Source organism: Paroedura picta, chromosome 9 (genome assembly GCF_049243985.1).
Source record: "Paroedura picta isolate Pp20150507F chromosome 9, Ppicta_v3.0, whole genome shotgun sequence".
Taxonomy (NCBI): Eukaryota; Metazoa; Chordata; class Lepidosauria; order Squamata; family Gekkonidae; genus Paroedura; species Paroedura picta.
Genome location: NC_135377.1, coordinates 28,083,770 through 28,104,291, shown reverse-complemented (window position 1 = coordinate 28,104,291; position 20,522 = coordinate 28,083,770). Strand labels below are relative to the sequence as shown.

At 42.1% G+C, this 20,522-nt stretch overlaps 1 protein-coding gene across 1 annotated transcript in view; it reads left to right on the top strand.

The window, feature by feature from the left end:
* Positions 1-5,380, top strand: part of PKIA (cAMP-dependent protein kinase inhibitor alpha) — a 45,855-nt gene extending 40,475 nt beyond the window's left edge. The window contains exons 2-3 of the mRNA XM_077352080.1: positions 785-962; positions 3,064-5,380. Coding sequence (XP_077208195.1) covers positions 812-962; positions 3,064-3,143 — 231 coding nt within the window. The 5' untranslated portion in view covers positions 785-811 and the 3' untranslated portion in view covers positions 3,144-5,380. The remainder of the gene's footprint in view (positions 1-784; positions 963-3,063) is intronic.
* Positions 5,381-20,522: the final 15,142 nt, after the last annotated feature.

The window sequence follows — 20,522 nt, the reverse complement described above, 5'->3', positions numbered from 1 at the left end:
CTGTTTCTACAACAGAGCAAAACTGGGTAACATGCCAAGAGTAAAATGAGAGTTTTATATATGAGGCAGGGAATTTTACATATATAAAGGTAAAGGTATCCCCTGTGCAAGCACTGAGTCATGTCTGACCCTTGGGGTGACGCCCTCTAGTGTTTTCACGGCAGACTCAATACGGGGTGGTTTGGCAGTGCCTTCCCCAGTCATTACCGTTTACCACCCAGCAAGCAAGCTGGGCACTCATATATAAATTTTAATAATATTGTTCATTAGATATAACTCTTATTAAAGAAAAAAGCTGGGCATCTTTGCATGTGTGTTCACCGTAACTTAGGAATGGGCCTAACTTTGCTAATGCAGTAATATCACTCCATGGTAGACATTCTTTAAATATATTGCTACCAGCACTTGTTCTGGTACATTGATATATACAGACATCCAAGTGAAATATACAAAGCACACAGCTGTTCAAATGTAATCACTGCATGCACAGATCATATCAGTCAATGGTGGGGGGGGGGGGTTGGGAGGGGGGGAATTGTACACAATATAAGGGCTGTCTCCTATATAACCTCTTTCAAATAATTGCAGTGTTTTGAAACTGTGGCAAACATCATTAAATACCATCTATACTGGAACATTGTGTTAGCTTTCATATTCTTAGTTCATCATGAAATTTTAGCAGAAGCATGCATCAGGAATTAGCAGACATGTTCAGAAGTGCCTCCAGCTCCTTCTGGTATATGTGCCTTAAAAATGGTTCTGCTTTTTGTTTGACTACCCTTAGGTATTGCTATGTGGATACTCGTTAGCAATGACTGATGTGGAATCAACATATGCAGATTTCATTGCTTCTGGAAGAACCGGGAGGCGAAATGCACTTCATGATATCCTTGTATCCTCGGCAAGTGGGAATTCTAGTGAACTGTCCCTAAAGTTATCAGAACTTGATATAAACAAAACTGGTAAGTAGTCAGCATAACAAAAAATGTAGAATATTCCATTGGAATGAAATAGTATTAGCAATATAAGGGCTTTAATATCTATTCAGATCTAATTTTTATCTGACTAATGATGTGTAACTACATGATATTGCACATGATGTGTAGGCATGCAGTTATGAGTTGAAGAGATAATGTCCATGAAGCTGGTTTGGAAGTAGAATCAACTAACTGGGGACAGGATGGTGGGTAGGTTCGCATTCAAGGCCTTTGAGAAAAACTGAAATGTTCTAGTTTGAATTTCCAGCACTGTGCAAGTGGTTGGACTAGATGACTTGTAATGCCTCTTCCATCTCTAGGACTCTAAATGCCATGTTGTTAATCATTTTTACAATGGTACCAAATCTTAATCTTAATTTTCTCATTCATTTCTGCCATACGTTGAACATAGCAGACAGTAGACTGGTTGACACATGACTTGACACATGATTTGTGTAACTGAACCATCACAATCACAAATAAGGCTTCCATATCACCTCATACTCAATGCTTTTCCAATGACCATGTATATGTCAGCTAGGAACTAAACCAATTAATAACTTTCTATCAGGAAGTTTTAAGAGGGTAGTCATGTTGTTCTGCAGTAAAACAGCTAGATTGATTCCAATAGAACAGTTTAGAACCCTGTTTCCTGCTATATTTATTGACTAGAAATTAAGCCCGCTGTATGGAAAATACATCGGGCTCTAGCAGGCAGTGGGTGGTCATGGGAGCCCCCCCCGGGGGGGCTGAGGGAGGGACAGAAGGAAGTAAGGCAGGCAGACAGGCAGAGAGAAAGGGAGAAAGAGAGAGAGGGAGAGAGAGAAAATGAGAGGGGGGGAGAGAAAGGAGAGTAATAAGGAAGGCAGGCAGTCAGAGAGAGAGAGAGAGAGAGAAGGGGAGAAAGGAGAGAGTACAGTCCACCTTTTTTAAATATTGGAATTACAGTTGCATTCAACCAGGCATTCGGTAATTGTTCTGAGGATCTTCTCAGTGGTAGTACTCCAGTGGCGGAATCCTGTCCTTAGATTAATGAGGCATTTACCATACTCTATTTTAGGTACCAGGTTAGAACTCTTTGTCAGATCTTTTGTAGTTTTATTAATTTATTCTTTGGCATTCTATGAAAATTCAGTTGATAATCTGCTTTCATCTGGGTTGGGGTTTATTTTGGGGGGGTGGCCATCTCAGGATTTTTTTGTTGTTGTTTTTCTGTAGTTTCATCTCCTGTTTTGTCTGTGTTCAATTTTGGTATTTATTTATGAAAATTGCTTTGTGAACTCTTAATGGGAAACAATAAAATCAGAGTCCAGTAGCACCTTTAAGACCAACAAAGATTTATTCAGGGTGTGAACTTTCGAGTACAAGCACCCTTCGTCAGAGTCTGAATAAATCTTTGTTGGTCTTAAAGGTGCTACTGGACTCTGATTTTATTGTGCTACTTCAGACCAACACGGCTCCCCATTTGAATCTATTCTTAATGGGAAAGAAACCCTGATATTCTAAGTACATTTATTCATTTTCATAGAAATTAAGCATTTCTAATTAAATAATTTATGCAATTAGTTTTATTCTGCTAACCATTCCCCATTAATCATTAAGACTGTTTCTCTTTCAGCTTCTGCTTCTATTGGCAGAATGATTTCATGCTGTGTGTCCATTCTAGGTGGTAACTTGCATGCCAGAGCAGCCATAAAGGGGCCCTCTCCACAAGGAATCATTTCTTGTTGCTCTGGCTCCAGGAACAATGCGGATGGAGACAATGATAAGATTCCTTACCGCCAAATCATTTGTTTAGCATAATGAGGCACATCAGATGTTCTGTAGCCTGTGCAAGATACTTTGTTGTGCTGTCACTTTTGTCATATTCCAGTGAACAAAGCAACCTTACAATTTGTATAACATCCTTCAGCAGCCTCATGCTGATTTAGTCTAAGAGAGAGTGGCTTGCCTAAAGCCTAGCCAATTACTCCTACCTATTTTACCAGCCTGACCTTAAATGCAATGGATTTGCTGATTGCTCCTAGGTAAGCCAGGCAAGTTAATGAGTATTTCATTACGGCTCATTTTCTTTCGTCTCTTGCAGAAGGGGAAGGAGATGCACAAAGAAATCCCACTGAACAAACTGGGGAGGCCCAGGCAGAAGCAGCAAAACAAGAAAGCTGACATCCTGCGTTGACTGACCAAGGCAGCTGTGGGATGCTTTCCAACTGCAGGGGCCTGTTGGGGAAAATGTGTCTTGTGTAGGCAAGCTGATAAACGCAAAGATGGGTGTGTCTCATTACTGGAACCTGCATGGCGCAATGTTAAAAATGGGAAAACAGATTATAGCAGCAAATAGGACTTCCTCTACCTCGGTTAGCAATGGCTGAGACTTTTGTTGCTGATCTTGAGACACTTTGTCTGATGGATCTCTTCCCAATGACCACTTGAGGAAATGCCTGTAAGAAATAGAGCAAGCTAGATATTGTAGCAAATGGCCTTCACCTCACCAGAGGCTTGACGTGCGTTGTATGACAATGGCTTCCATGACCTTCAGAGGTTGTCTGGCTAAAGTGTTCACTCATTTTAAAAAGTACCTGTAAGGGAAGCACTGGTTTTGGTTTATTTTTGGTTTTTAAGAACTCTGCTTCTGTGTTTTCAGCTCTGTTATTTACAATGTTTTATATTGTACAATTTAGATGCTCCACACTGCCCCCTTCTCTGCTTATGAAGGCAACTTCTGTGACTGTGAATTTTTTTCTACCACTTGTTTGGAAAGGGCTAGGGGCTGTTGGTCTCCCCCCCCCCTTTGCATAGTATGGTGATGTGCACATGATAGATTATAATGTCAGATGCTAAACTGATGAAATGGCTGAAGCTGAAGATTCATCAACACTTTTTTTCATTTCAAGATGATCATACAGTGGGATTAATGTATCGTTTGTTGTGTCTTGCGTTTTCTGAGTAAAGTTTGATCATTTTACTTGTATCTCATTGGAAATCAAAGATTCTGCTTGAATCTTTTCATTTTTTCTTTAACCTCATCATTCAAACAATTATTGGTTCTCCTTTTTTTTTAATCATCTTATTAGGACAATAGTTGTAAGAGTAAATTTATCAGTATAAAGGGAAATATGGGAATGTTTTTGTATAATGGAAAGGAAATAGGAAGAGAGAAATTCCAGAAAGCTGGTATCTTTTTTCTTTAAAAAAAAGTTCTGTTTGGAACTGGGGGATTCTTAGCAGCTGAAATTGCAAAGAAAATTGAAAATTCCCATGGCAATCACATGGATATCTATCACAAAGTTGTGTGGGGTGTCTTTTGTTCTTTTAAGCCCTAATGTTGGCTTCATTAAAAAGAAAGTGATATCACTTTTTGTTTCTAATGTTATACACTTTTAAAATGTTTGTAAACTTTACTAAAGAATTAGTGTAATTTTGCTTTCTAGTAAATTTGAACGTTGGTTAATGAAACATCCTTTATTGTTGTGCCCATGGCTGTTGTTTCTACAATATAATACGTATTGTGGTTATTTGTCACAAACCTTTTTGTGAGCTGTGTAAACCCTCTGGATCAGTATTGAGTTCAGTTATTATTATTGTTAATAAATAACAAACCCACAGTATGTTTATGGCTCATGAGCAGAGCTTGCTACCTTCGTACCTTTGGCTGTATGGAAGCTCTTGGAACTTAACTAGCTATCAAACTCTCACTGATTCGATTATAATCCATTCCTGATCAAAGGTTTTCTTCAGATGCTCAAAGTAGAGAATGAAGTTCCTGTTTCATTCCTATTTTTTTCTTCTTCTGAGGTGATCTCTCTCCCACCTACATGGAGTTACTCAAATGGAAGACGAAGACAGCAAACTCCAATTATTTCCTTAATTGGTCTGATTATCTATTTAACCAATTTGTCTTGAAAGCTTCTTTCAGACAAGCCTGGTTTCTATTAGTTAGCTTGTTTTATAAAGCAGGATAGATAAAAGAAGACCATGCTCTACCACTGGCAATTTTGGAAGGAGCACCTAACATTTCCTAATTTCTGGAATTCTTGCAAAGATGTCTGAACTAGTTTGGACTTTAATCTACTCAAGCAAAAAGGTACTTGTGTTTTTATGAAAGTGTGTCTATTCAGGATCATTTAGGGTAGGTAGCTTGAATTATTGTGAGTTCCTGTATGTGGCTTTATGCAACTGTGTAGGAAAGACTTTTCATTGTGCAACTTTTCTCACCATGTACTGACATAATTACAGCTAGTTTGTTTAAGAATTCAGGAAGTTGAAAACTGATACAGTAGTTTGCAATTTATGCCAGAAACACAGCCTGCTTGGCTGTATTTTGTGGGGAATTTAAGAAATCTTGATTTAAGCACAATGTGGTCTGGAAACCTTAACCAAATTAAAACCCATGTGTGAATGAACTTTCACTGTGGCTGGGCTGTTGCTTAAACCTGAATGCTTGCAAAACTCATACCAATTACACCCACCCTTCGTTTGTTGTAAAATCTAAATAGCACGAGACAGAAACAAAGACAGATGGAGAGAGCAAACATGTTTTAATATATTTTTCCATTTCTGTTTCATTAGATGCTAATTGATACAAATGTCTTCTGGCAAACACTTGTTGTAGGATTTTACAGGGAGTGACAGTGAAACAAAAATTGAATCTCTAGGTAAAGCCATCAAGTTTGAATATAGTCATAGATCTGAAGTAGGAGAAAATGGACGTCTAGGAGGGGGAACTCGTGGCATTGTACCACACTGAGGTCCTTGTCTTCCCCAGGCTCCATCCCCAAATCTCTAGGAGTTTCCCAGCCTAGTACCCCTGGCAACCCTAGTACCCCACCCCCTGCTGGGGGGTGGGGGGTGGGAATGGCTGGTATTTTGAAGACCTGAACTTCATTTATCAAGTTCCAGTCAGTTGACTAGCTTGGGTTAAGTCAATCTGGGCTGAAACTCTACAGTGGCTTCAAAAAGTATTCACACACACACACACACACACTCAGTGTTTGTCCTGGTTTGTTGAATTACAACCTGGAACTAAGTTGGAACTAAGTTTTCTTAAGCACCACTACAAACCTGCCAATAGAAGGCCACCCTCTGAAACTCACAGACTGGGCAAGGAGGACATTAATCAGAGATGCAACAAAGACATTTTCAGATTGCCCAACTATATGTGGTGGATTCTCCAAACACATGGAAGAAGGTTCTCTGGTCAGATGAGACAAAAATTGAACTTTTTGGCCGGCATGGTAAACGCTACGTGTGGCGCAACATAACACTTCCCATCACTCCAAGAATACCATTCCCACAGTGAAGCATGGTAGTGGCAGCAGCATGCTGCGGGGGTGGTTTACATCAGCCAGGACAGGACAACTTGTCAGGATTGAAGGAAAGATAAAACACCATTGACAACAACTCTTTGAGTGCGGTTCTCTAACCCAGTGGTCCCTAACCCCCGGTCCGGGGACCGGTACCGGTCCGTAGATCAGTCAGTACCGGGCCACGGATCCTCCTCGTCCTCCTCCCTGGCTCCTGCCTCAGGGGCTGCCCTGCCACTCTGCCGCCGGCTCACCTTTGGTGCTCTCCAGCAGCCGCCATGGCTGGGGATCCCCCTTGGCGTGGCACTGCGCAGCTGCTGCTGGCAGCGCCCCCAGCAGGTGGTGGGAAAGCAAGTGGAGCAGGGGCTCAGGCGGCGGTAACGGCATCCCTTGGCAAAACACTACCCCCCCGGGCCTCAGTAAAATTGTCAAGCGTTGACCGGACCCTGGTGATAAAAAGGTTGGGGACCACTGCTCTAACCAATTCCCTACCCACCTAACTATCTGAAAATCCAGATTGCAGTCCTTCAACTTATCCATCAGAACATCATGGGGAACCTTGTCAAAAGCTTTACTAAAATCCAAGTAAATGACATCAACCGAATTTCCACGATCCAGCAAACCTGTTACTTGGTCAAAAAAAGGAAACCAGGTTGGTCTGGCAGGTTGGTCTGATCTACGGACCGGTCCCGGTCCCCGGACTGGGGGTTGGGGACCACTGCTCTAAAGGATTTAAAGGAAAGAATGTTAAATGTCCTGAAATGGACTAATCAATGCCCACAATCCAATTGAGAATCTGTGGCATGACTTGAAGATTGCTGTACACCAACACTACCAATCTAACTTGGAGTTGGAGTAGTTATGTCTTAAGGGTGAAAATCCCAACTCAGCTGATAGAGGCATAATTGCAGCTGTAATTACAGCAAAAGGTGGCTCTACAAAGTATTGACTTTGGGGGACATGCACTTATGTACAGTCATGATTTCTGTTTTTCTTGTCTTGAGTAGCGTTTGTGTCACAATAAAAATGATTTTACACCTTCAAAGTGGTAGACATGTTGTAAGAATCAAATGGTGCTAACCCCCACCTCCCAAACCCAATTTAGTTCCAGGTTGTAATTCAGTATAACACAACACACACCAAGGAATGGGGTAGGGTGGGGACTTTTTCAAGCCACTGTATGCAGAATCATTTGGGAACAAGCTGCACTGAAGATGGTTGGCTTGCTTCTGAAGAAATGTGTATAATTTCCATGCATTACGTTTCATCCATTGGATTGTAGCCATTTTTTTAAAATTACTAAAAGGAAAAAGGAAATACAGGATTCCAAAATATTTAAGTTTGCACTACAAACAGAAAATGGGGGGACTCAGCCACACCATTCTCCCTCTCACTTATACTACTGCTGTTTTCAGTTTAACCTAGACTGTTACATATCCATTAATATATAATGTACAAGTTCATTCCTTCCATTTTCTTCTGGTTTAACCTTATTCCAGTATCAAATGTATGGTTACCATAACTCTATCAACAATATATTGGGCAGACTATTTCCTTTCCCATGGGTTTAGTATGCTGTATTTTCCCCCATACACATAATGAACCATACTGTCTTTGCAAGATAACTTATAGCTTACTTTAAATATGCTATAGCAGTACATGGATTATGTCTACCCAAATTTACACTGTTCAGCTTTACTACTTTGGATATAAACATTTTTGAGACAAGAAATTGCTCTTTTATTTTTGTATTTAGCAGCAGTCAGGGGCCCTTGAAGCAACTGTTTCAGAGTAAGGCTCCTAGGACATGATAATGGTGTGATGATATAGAAAGGGTTTCCCAGAATCTCCTAAATGTCTCTTTATATGTGGGTAATATTTTGTAGCAGAGAGCAAGAAAGGGAAGGAGCCATACAAGGAAGATGGTGGATTTCAAGGAAGAAAGTGAATAGGGAGGAAAAGGCAGGCCAAGAGGAAAAGCTGAACAAAGAACAGCAGAGACTAAAGTCTGTTTCTGTCATTACAGCATTGGAAATCAAACCATTACATCATGATGAGTCCAGTAGTTTAGTGCCTTAGAAGCCCTGTAAAAAAAGGCCCCAACCTGGTGGAATGTTCTGTTTGAAGAGAAGTGCCCTGTGGGGACTTGTCCAGATTTTACAGGGCTTCTAAGGTAAAGATACTCTTCCAGGCATTTCATTGGGGCAGTTTTACTGGACCGACTGTCAGCTTCTCTGATCGTCATGCCAGAGTGAGAGTGTATGTATTTTTAATTTATGTTTTGTATTTATATTGTTAATCTCCATGACCTCAATTGTCAGGGAAGAGGTAGGATTAAAGTAAAATAAAATAATAAATAAGGTAGTAGGAGGATTCTATATATATATTTGTGTGTGTGTGTGTGTGTGTGTATGTATATATATATTTGTGTGTGTGTGTGTATGTATATGTATATATATATTTGTGTGTGTGTATGTATATGTATATATATATGTATATATGTATGTATATATATATGCATATGTATATGTGTATATATGTATGTGTGTATGTGTATGTATATATGTGTCTGTGTTTGTCATCCCTCCGTCCCTCTCCCAAAATGGCCAGTGATGGGCCTGAAAGGGTTGGGAAAGGGAGGAACCCCGGGTGGATGTACACAGCTATGCACCCCAACCATATTATGTGTGATTATGCCACATCTGGGGTTTCTCAGAGCCTGAAGAATATTTCAGGGGCTTCTCATGGGTACAAAAGTTGAGAAAGGCTGGTATAGTCCCTAGATGAACTTGTCAAGTCCCTAGTTTTACCTTTCAGGGCCCAATCAAGGCCAAAAATTACCCCTGGGCAGAACCTCACTGAGACTTCTAGCCATTCAGTCTTCACCAGAGAGCCTTCACCTTCTGTTCCATCTGGGGCTTTGGCATGGCTCAACAGGACAGACACACTTCCCCCCTTTGGCAGAGCAGGAATGCTGTAATGAGTTGTCACAAGCTAGTTTTGACAAAGCACAACAAGATCAAACTTCTTTTCAATGTGTGTTCTTGCTCTGTGGCCTGCTTTTGTGTGTGTGTTGGTTTCATCATAAAACTCTTGAGTAAACAACAGAAGGTGCTGACTAGCTTAATCCTCAGGTATCTTTCTGATGTGATTATGAGGTCCTTGGGGCTTTCTGGTTTTAATGAGGAACGAAGAAAGACGCTTTTCTCAAAAGGTGTTTTAGTAGCACATAAATCTATGATGAAAATTGGCTTCTTGCTACTGAAGGAAAATATCTCTGATGGATTTTCTTTATGGAAAGTGGGAAGCATTAAGCTGGGGTTCAGGGGGAAAGTTCAACCTTTGGCTCTTCTTTACAGAAGAAGTAGCAAGTTTATGACAGCCTCAATGAAAACCATTTAGTGAAAGGAGCAAAAAATTATTTTCTTCCTTTGTTTATATCCTGCCTTTCTCCCCCTGTGAGACCCAAAACAGCTCATTCTCCTCCATTTTATTCTCACAAGATCTATGTAGTTATATGACTCTTCAGGGCTAGTTGCTTTTGTGTTTATGTATGTCTTTGTCTTTCCTCCTACTTAATTATTCAGCAATCAACATGCCTCTAGTTGGGGTGGGGGTGGGTTAAAGAGACTTCACAGAAAGCAGGCACATGAGAAGAAGTAAGATCTCCCCTGCCCAAGACTTCCTGCTCTATGTAAGCAGTGTGTCAACCAGTAAGTTATTTTTATTTGTGAAGGCCTGTCCTACATCTCAGATGTAGGCCTGTCCTACATCTCAGCGATACAATTCCACCTTCACAAAATTAATTTTGACCATTTTTATCAAGTCACATTCATTGGTACCATCTTTTATATAAAAGAAGAAGAGTTGGTCCTTATATGCTGCTTTTCTCTACCCAAAGTGCCTTCCCTTTCCTCTCCTCACAACAGACACCCTGTGAGGTAGGCGAGGCAGAGAAAGTCCTGATATTACTGCTCTATCAGAATAGCTTGATCAGTACTGTGGCGAGCCCAAGGTCACCCAGCTGGCTGCATGTGCAGGAGTGGGGAATCAAACCCAGCTTTCCAGATTAGAAGTCTGCACTCCTAACCACTACACCAAGCTGGCTCAAGTCAACTGAGATAAATAAATAATTGGTTCTAAGTATCCAGCTGTTCTCTCACTGCTGCCATAACTGATTCTTTGCTGCTGGTGATAGGAATAGATTAGAGTTTATATCTGCTGCATAACTGCTGTGAATTTATAAAGACCAGCGCTATGGAGGTTGTACCTAAAGTTCTACTGTGTAAACTTTAAAAGTTATTGCATGGAGTTTCTCGCATGATGCCTTGCACTGAACAGTTCAGTGCTACAGAGGCTTTGTACCAAATACAGTTTTACCATGAATGAAGCAGCCACCTCCAGTGATAAATTTTGGATACCATTTATTCCGGGTCTGTGCACACTCATACCCACTTGTGGAATTTCTAGGTTTGGCTTCTGCCACCGATGAAAGGATGTCTTGAGATTCCCTGTCAGTCTGATTCCCCTGCCAGCACGGAAGCAGAAGCAAAGTGGTCGTGTCTTTGCTGGAAGACATTACATGAATATTATTTGCAGTGACTTAACGGCAGGGAGGCAGAAGAGCATACAACTCTTCCCCTCTTGATCATTATCAAGGTTTGCCCACTAATTATATCAGAGTTGGTGGTTGAAAGTTTCCATAATCATAGCTGGAGTTCTCCCCATCCTCCTTATGATACCTTGGTTTAGAAGCTGATGGTGGAAAAATACAACAGACAGGTTTGTTGACCTCCTTCAATGCTCCTTCAGTTCATCCTATCCAATATTAGAGTAATACCATAATTTGTTGTATCCATTTATTAAAAGAAAAACTTTCCCATGAATAAACGCAAGGCAGAACACAATGTTCTTTGTTTATACTGTTACCTGCTCTAAGAGATAATACAAAGACTATATGGTGTTCCATTTTTCTGTCAATAGAATTTTATCCCACCTTTCTTCCATGGAAATCAAGTCGGTGGGAGTGGTTCTCCTCCCTTCCCACTTTATCCTCACAACATGCCCTTGAGGCTGAGAATATGTGGTTAGCCCAATCATACGTTCTCAGCCACATCTACCCAAAGGTTGCCAGATAGGGAAGCGTGCTATAATGCAGTGGTCCCCAACCTGCGGTCCACAGCCTGGTGTCGGGCCGCGAAGGCCAGGGCGCCGGGCCGCTGTTCCCTCAAGCTTGCGGCCCGGGAAGCTTCTTACTGCGGGAGGGGGGGGAGAGGGAATCAGGGCCAGGCCGCGCATGCGCACTGCGTGGGCAGGGCAGTTGCCCCACCGGTCCCCAGCCAGAAAAAGGTTGGGGACCACTGCTATAATGGATTGAAAAGGTACTGAGTGGATCCTGCCACTTCCCAGATTTGTGCCTTCTAAAAATTGGCCACCCAATTTCATGACAAGAGTGGTAATTTGAACCCAAGTAGCTCCAGTTCTTCTCTGATATTTCAACAACCACACTGTCTTATCCATCACTACCTTGGCACACACTATCAGATTTTGGACAAAATCATTCAATCATGCATATGTTGGCTTGTCCCATCGGAGTCGATGGAACGTGCTTCCTAGTAGACACATGTAGGGCATGCATGTGAATTCACTGCAAAGACTCTTCAAAAGAAAAAAATGAGGCAAGTAGAAACACAAGTCTCAGCTGTGACTCTCCTTGATGCTGCAAAGTTTAAATAAATTGCAAAATAGTGTTATTAACTTGCAGCATACAAATGCCCCCTGGTGGTAGCTCTATTTTAAGTCCAGCAATCCACTGAGTGTACGAAAATGAAACGATCAAACATGGATAAAAGCAAATTTGATGTGACTGGGCATACTGTTGTGCCAAGACTTTCTGTTCTGCTTGTTTCTACACACAAAACATTTATTAAAGGGGCTGGTGTTGTTGTTCAGCCGTTCAGTCATATCCAACTCTTGGCAATCCCATGGCACGGCCATTGCCACGATACACAATCCTGCACCGCCTCCCTCATCCATGCAATGTTCTGGCAAGTATCCATCCTGATCACATCCAACCACCATGCCTTTTGTCGGCCTGGTTTCCTTGGTGCACTCCTTTATTTTGAATCAGTCAGTGTCGTCCAATGGTGTACATACAGTGGCTTCTTATTTAGTATAGAGCTACTGCATCAGTTCGATCGAATGCACTGGCACCCCCAAATTTTGCAGGGCTTCCTGATTTGTTGTGATCCACACAAACATGAAAGGGACAGGACTTGAATTCAATTGTGGAACATTTGGTTTCATTACCCGCTCCTTCACATGCTGGATGACCTTGGGCCAGAAGAAGAAGAGTTGGTTTTATGCTGCTTTTCTCTACACAAAGGAGTCTCAGAGGGGCTTGTATTTGCCTTCCCTTTCCTCTCCCCACAACAGACACACTGTGAGGTAGTGAGGCTGAGAGAGCCCTGATTTTATTGCTCGATCAGAACAGTTTTATCAGTGCTGTGGCAAGCCCAAAGTTATCCAAGTTGTCTGCATGTGGGGGAGTCGGGAATCAAACCCAGCTCACCAGATTAGAAGTGTGCACTCCTAACCACTACACCAAACTTGCCAGTCATGATTCTTTCAGCCTGTTGTAGGGAGAAGGGAAAGGTGATTGTAACTGCTTTGTGACTCCTTCGGGTAGTAAAAAAGCGGGGTAAAAATGATCAGCTCTTTTCTCTTACCTGCCTATAGGCCACTCTCCAGTACTCACAGAGGCCATTTCTGTGTCCTGTGGACCACCAACAAGGTTTGCTGTAGCAGCTGTGATCAATGAGAAGACAGAAGAAAGTAGTTTTCAAGCTGGCAATGGCAAAAACTTTATTCAAACAATATAAGCAAATATAAGCAGAACAAGTTCCTTGGTACAACCGCCTCATTTTTGTTTTTAACTTCATCAGTGAACTTTGGTCAATATAATTAGAATTTCTTTAAAGTTGGTTTCTACAAGGATACTAACAAAATCAGTTTTCAGCAAACAACCTTATAAGACATATATCCTTATATTCAAATTCTTTTATATTTAATATATATTTAGTATCTCACAGCGATGGGTCTACTAATATCAATGGTCCAACAAGGTAGCCATCCTTTAGGAAATCTTATGAGTAGCCAAGGAACATTAAACCTGTTCATTAATTCCACCTCAGCAGCTTCTTGCTGGAAGTCTCCCTTTGAATCTCATCTGAAGTGCTGCAGTATTGAAATGAATGTGAAGGAGGTTGACATGTTTTCCCAGAGGTCCATTTCAGCTAGTGGATAGCCTAGGACACTGAAAGCCCTTGGACCAAGCCTGCTATGGGTGTATGCTGTTCTGCTCTTGCTGTACTGACCATTGACATGAAAGTGCTAAGGGAGATCATCCATATATTTACAACAGAGTCCTTGACCATGATTACCACTAGGCTATATCACTGCAGACTGCAGGTGGGCACTCCCCCGATTTAATACTCCTAAAATAAATCCCGGTGCATAGGAAACTACTTTTCTAGTTCTAGTTTTCTTTATGAAAGTTTTTTTCCAGTATAAAAGGGTTCATCACAAACCCTACCTGCTGTCTGATTTAACTCTTCAGTTTTTACCAGATCTTCATCTCCTTTAACAGTTTTCCTGTATCCGACATTCTTCCATTCAAAGCACTCTGGAGAATCATCCCAGCTTCTTTGTTCTGCATGTCTCCATAAAATATTTAGCTAGTTTTCTGGGACATTATTCTCCACCTCTAAAAATATCTCAGGGTAAAGTGCCTGTTTCAAAGCTTCTAGTTTATACTGACGATCATTTTGCCTTCAGGCTGAGTGGATAAATGAAAGTGTTGTAGAGCTTTCTAATATTCTAATCATTTTATTCAATACACAATGTTTAAAAAACATCACAATTTATAAAGAATATTTTATTTCTGTCTAAGTTTTTATTATATCATATCAACCTCATTTTATGGCCCGCCTTTCTCATTGAGACTCAAAGTGGATTACAGCCTTTTGAAACAGCTCAGTCAGATAACATACACAGTGCAGTATGACTATAATCACAGAATTGGAATACAATGCAAACAACAAAAATGACAATGAAAACAAGGAAGGTGGTACACACAACAAATATTGCAACAAATAAGCTATGAGCCTATCCATGATACAGAGAGCTCTTGAGCTCATCCATTATAATCCTTTTATGCCCTTCTGAACATTTCTGTTTTGTACATTTTGTGAAATAATGATAGGATGGGAACCATTCTGATCCTCAGCCAAGCTGTTCCACAAGAAGGGAGCCACTACAGAGAATGTACATCAACAGGTGGTTGCCAAACTCACTCATTTGCAGGATGGCATCTTCAGAAGGATTAGCTTAGATGAGAAGAGCTGTTGTGACAAGACAAAATGCCACCACTTCACACACACTGGCTTGCCCAAGCATACCTTGAGCTACCTGGCCCAATATGATGGAAGAAAGTTGAGGGGAGGAATTGTGTACAAACCTGGAAGTGACATCACTTCTGGGCAATGCCCTAGGAAGCCCTAAAATCTCAATGATAAAGGCCATAGAACAGGCTGTTTCAACCAGGGTTTTGTGGTTGAAACCCTGGGGTTTCTTGATGGCCCTGGAAGGGTTTCCTAAATGGGTGAGATTTAATTAATTTGTATATATTTTTAAAAAATTGTTAAATACGTATTGATTGTTAAATATATTGTTAAATATATATGGTCATCTTAACCTGATCCCCACTCCCAAAATCGCCAATAATGGGACTGGAAGAGAAGGGGCCCCTGGTGGGCATGTACACAGCTATGTTTCCCAACCATCTTCTGTACAATCATGCCATTTCTGGGGTTTCTAGAAGCCTGAAGGATGTTTCAGGACATTCTCAATGGTAAAAAGGTTGAGAAAGGCTGCCATAGACATTGGGGGTTCCTAGAATATTGCCTATGGCTTCCAGATTCTGACACAATCCTCCCCCTACATACACACACACCTTCTCCTACCACATCAGTGTACAAGGGTACCTTCAGCTGGGTGGGTAACTAGATAGAGGGGTTAAAATTCTAGATCATGACCCACTATTTAGACCCTTGCTGGAATAGCTACTTTGATCATATGCTCAAACAATGGGGCTTCCAGAGTTAGAAAAAGCTGCAAAATAAGGGATCAGCAAATGGGATCAGCATGATGCTAGGGCTGGGGATGCACCTGGCACCCACCAGCCCTATGCAATAGGGCTATGCCCTATGCAATAGCCTAGTGGGTGGGCCATTCTTGTGAGTCAATTAAGGGCTTTGTAGGGGATAACCAGAACCTTGAATAGAACGGGACACAGCAACAAATTAATATGCTTATTGACCATTGCACCACTGCAGAATCACAAAATATGCATGCATGCAATGAGTTTCAGATAGTCAGGTGGATAGGGAATTGGTTAGAGAACCGCACTCAAAGAGTTGTTGTCAATGGTGTTTCATCAGACTGGAGAGAGGTGAGTAGCGGGGTACCTCAGGGCTCGGTGCTTGGCCCGGTACTTTTTAACATATTTATTAATGATCTAGATGAGGGGGTGGAGGGACTACTCATCAAGTTTGCAGATGACACCAAATTGGGAGGCCTGGCAAATACTCTGGAAGATAGAGATAGAGTTCAACGAGATCTGAACACAATGGAAAAATGGGCAAATGAGAACAAGATGCAATTTAATAAAGATAAGTGTAAAGCTCTGCATCTGGGTCAGAAAAATGAAAAGCATGCCTACTGGATGGGGGATACGCTTCTAGGTAACACTGTGTGTGAACGAGACCTTGGGGTACTTGTGGATTGTAAACTAAACATGAGCAGGCAGTGTGATGCAGCGGTAAAAAGGCAAATGCCATTTTGGGCTGTATCAACAGAGGCATCACATCAAAATCACAAGATTTCATAGTCCCATTGTATACGGCACTGGTCAGACCACACTTGGAGGACTGTGTGCAGTTCTGGAGGCCTCATTTCAAGAAGGACGTAGATAAAATTGAAAGGGTACAGAGGAGAGCGATGAAGATGATCTGGGGCCAAGGGACCAAGCCCTATGAAGATAGGTTGAGGGACTTGGGAATGTTCAGCTTGGAGAAAAGGAGGTTGAGAAGGGGACATGATAGCCCTCTTTAAGTATTTGAAAGGTTGTCACTTGGAGGAGGGCAGGATGCTGTTTCTGTTGGCTGCAGAGGAGAGGACACGCAGTAATGGGTTTAAACTTCAAGTACAACAATATAGGCTAGATATCAGGAAAAAGTTTTTCACAGTCAGAGTAGTTCAGCAGTGGAATAGGCTGCCTAAGGAGGTGGTGAGCTCCCCCTCACTGGCAGTCTTCAAGCAAAGGTTGGATACACACTTTTCTTGGATGCTTTAGGATGCTTAGGGCTAATCCTGCGTTGAGCAGGGGGTTGGACTAGATGGCCTGTATGGCCCCTTCCAACTCTATGATTCTATGATTCTATGAGTTTGCCTCGGGATGAAGTAGAATAGATACAGATTGCAAGATATCTATACCTTTTCACTAATGGTAAAATTCCATTTAGTATACAATTAAGTCATTTAGGCTCTGAGGTGAGTTACATAAGCCTGTAAAACAGGATCAATACTTCTATGCACCATCATATACCTAATTCTGTACCAAGATATTGGCATACAGATCGTTAAATTCTCACACTTGCAAATTCCATGGCTGTATGTTTCTAGATGCAGTATATTCACTACCCAGAAATCTTTTGCACAACCAACCCATATATCTCTGAAGGCTTCAAAGAAATATCTTTATATCCAACAACTGGTAGACATAAAACAATATGTCAGTCATGCTTATCACTGCCCCATAGTCCACATCCACATGTCACAGTTGGTTACAGACAGGTGTTTCCTCTTCAAACATTACAGTGCTTATCTTAAGCCTGAGGAATACCACTGCTGGAGTGAGCGATCTAACATGCCTGAACATTGTGGGGCATTACATCCCTCAAAGAGTGTATAGGTGCTTTGCCCTTGAACAGGATGTCTCTCTTTGTCTTATCCTGGGAGCTGCCCTCTTATTCCTCCTCTTGCTTTGTTCTCTCACTCTCTCCATGACCTTCCTGGAGACACATGTCTCTGCAGGTCTCTCCATGACCTTCCTGAAGACACATGTCTCTGCAGGTCTCTCCTGTAGATACGATGTTTTCATACTCCCACCCACATGATGCCAGACAAGCTATCCATTTATGATAAAGTACCCTTTAGATTAGGCTTCTTTCTCTCCGCTTGATTGCAGCCTGAGTGCCAATTTGGATCTACTTGAATAAATGTGTTTTTTGGGGAGGGGTGTTGGCAGGATACTGCTTGAGAGATTTATAGCACTCAGTAAGTCTGGACAAAAGTCTGTTATAGTAACGAAATATCCCAATAGACATATTCTTGTGTGATGTAAAGAATGCAGTGGCCCCTAGTTGTGTCAGAAGATGCAGGCTGTTATTGCAAGAATGGGAATAATATGTATGACCGATTTTGAATACTTCAGTGTGCACTTTGTTGAAGCACTTAGGTAACCACTGGACTACAGGATCGGAGCTCACCACTTGCCCAAGGATTCGCAGCTTAAATCTGCACACAATACAAAATACCAGCAACACAATCGACCTGGTCTTCAGCATTTTAAATTCAAAACGTACAAAATGCAGGAGAATCCTTTTCCTAGTTATGCTACCAGATATTTGCATTATGTCAGATGATACTGAACTATGTTTTAATGTTGATCAAGTATAAACATGTGCCTATGTTAACCCAAAGAGTGCATGATAAATTGCCCTCATTTAGACATATTATGTTGCCATACTAAGGTGTGACAGAAAGGTAACAATTGGGTCTTGAAAGCTTTTTGTGCTATCCATAACCAGAAGGACTCTTTTTCCTTTACTGTACAATCTGGAGACCTAGACAGTGAAGTGGTACCTTTCAATAGGAAAATACAGGCAGATGACGCAAAGTATGACCTTGGTGATCCACAAAGTGAAATGTTGGCTTAATCCCCTTCTGACAGTCTAATCTCCTTTGCTATAGAAATGTTTGCTTCCTTCCCTTACCCATCAGAACCAACAGACACTATTGGCACACATATGTACTTTTGCAAGTCATTGATCGTTTATGCACTGGAGCAGTGGTCCCCAACCCGCGGGCCGCAAAGGCCATGGCGCTTGGCCGTGGCTCCCTCTCCCCACCCCACCCCGCAGTAAAAAACTTCCCAGGCCGCAAGCTTGCGGCCTGGGAAGCTTCTTACTGCAGGAGGGGGGGAGAGGGAATCAGGGCCGCGCATCGCGCATGCGTGACCAAAATTGCGTATGCGCGGCACTTTCACGCATGTGCGAAAGTGCCACGCATGCGTGGTTTTGGCTGCGCACGGCGCATGTGCGGGCGGGTGGTTGCCCTGCCGGTCCCAGCCTAAAAAAGGTTGGGGACCACTGCACTGGAGGATTCATGCCAGGCTGCAGGCTGGAGCTTTAGTCGTGGCAGGTTACCCCACCTCTTCTTGCACCCACATAGGGGAGCATTTGGCCTGGTGCACTTCATCTGCCCTCAATTTGTGCTCCTGCACAGGAGCTGGGGCAGTGAACTTCCCAGTGCATAAATGGTCACTGAAATGTTTTTATTGTGAGTCATTTAGGCTTTCTGTGATTTAGAAACATGCAGAAATCTCAACCATCAATTGCAGCAGCTCTACTCGGATTCCTACTCAGATCTATTAAATGGGTCATATATCCCCAAGAAAATGTAGATTGCATTGAAGTCGGTGGGTTTAGAAGGTGTAACTCTGTTTAGGATTGCACTGTAATCCATACAAATCTGATGTAAGACCAATTCAAGTCAGTAGACTTGAATTTTTCACCTTAGAAATGAGTGGGAAATATTTGTGTCTGGCAGTCTTTGTTCCAAAGAGATATTTGTTTACTTTCTCCAGGCTCCTATGTGGTCATATGACAGGTGCTGCCATTTCTCATTCTGCACTTTCTGCTCTTTTTCACTGTCCGCTATTTTGTCATAAAGAATGTTGTGGTTGCTGAGCAGGTTTACAAGATCAATGTATCTCCCTTTCCTTTGGGGAAGGAGAGGTGTCTGTAACTAAAATGGATAAAGACCAGGAAGGGTGCTAAAGGCTGATGAGGTGTCCAAATACCTAAAATCACTCTCATGCAGCTAGGGTGTAGAGTAGGTTGGTCAAACTGGCTCTCCAGGTGTCCTACATGTTGGCAGGGGTTCATGGTAAGTGTTGTTCATGTACATTTAGAGAGCCACCATTTGGCCACCCCTGGTATAAAGCAGGGGTAGTCAGCCTGTGGTCCTCCAGATGTTCATGGACTACAATTCCCATGAGCCCCTGCCCACAAACGCTGGCAGGGGATCATGGGAATTGTAGTCCATGAACATCTGGAGGACCACAGGTTGACTACCTCTAGCATAAAGGACACAGAATCAGACTAGAATCTGGGAGATTTGAGTACCCATCTTCACATAGCTATGAAGTTCACTGAACAACCATGAACCAGTATCTCTCTCTCAGTCTACTTGACAGGATTGTTATGAGGATAAAATGGGGCAAGAGGAAGTTCAGTATAAAAATACAAGACAGATATTAGATATAATGATTAGCTGAGGTCAGTATGAGTAAATATCTTAAAACCTTATTCCCAACTAAAAAGTCTTCAAACTGTTCTCTCCTGTAGGCCACTGCCCATCAAAACTATTCTAAAGCTTGTTAACTTGCTCTCTAGCTTAGCCAAAGTGTTGAATACACTTTCTTCATCCTCCTCTAGCTGTTATTTGCTACAGCATAGAATCATAGAGTTGGAAGGGGCCAGACAGGCCATCTAGTGAGCCAGTTTGGTGTAGCAGTTAGGAGTGCGGACTTCTAATCTGGCATGCCAGGTTTGATTCTGCGCTCCCCCACATGCAGCCAGCTGGGTGACCTTGGGCTCGCCACAGCACTGATAGAACTGTTCTGACTGAGCAGTGATATCAGGGCTCTCTCAGCCTCACCCACCTCACAGGGTGTCTGTTGTGGGTAGAGGAATGGGAAGGCAATTGTAAGCCGCTTTGAGCCTCCTTCAGGTAGGGGAAAGCGGCATATAAGAACCAACTCTTCTTCTTCTTCTTCTTCTAGTCCAACCCCCTGCTCAATGCAGGATCAGCCCAAAGCATCCTAAAGCACCCAAAA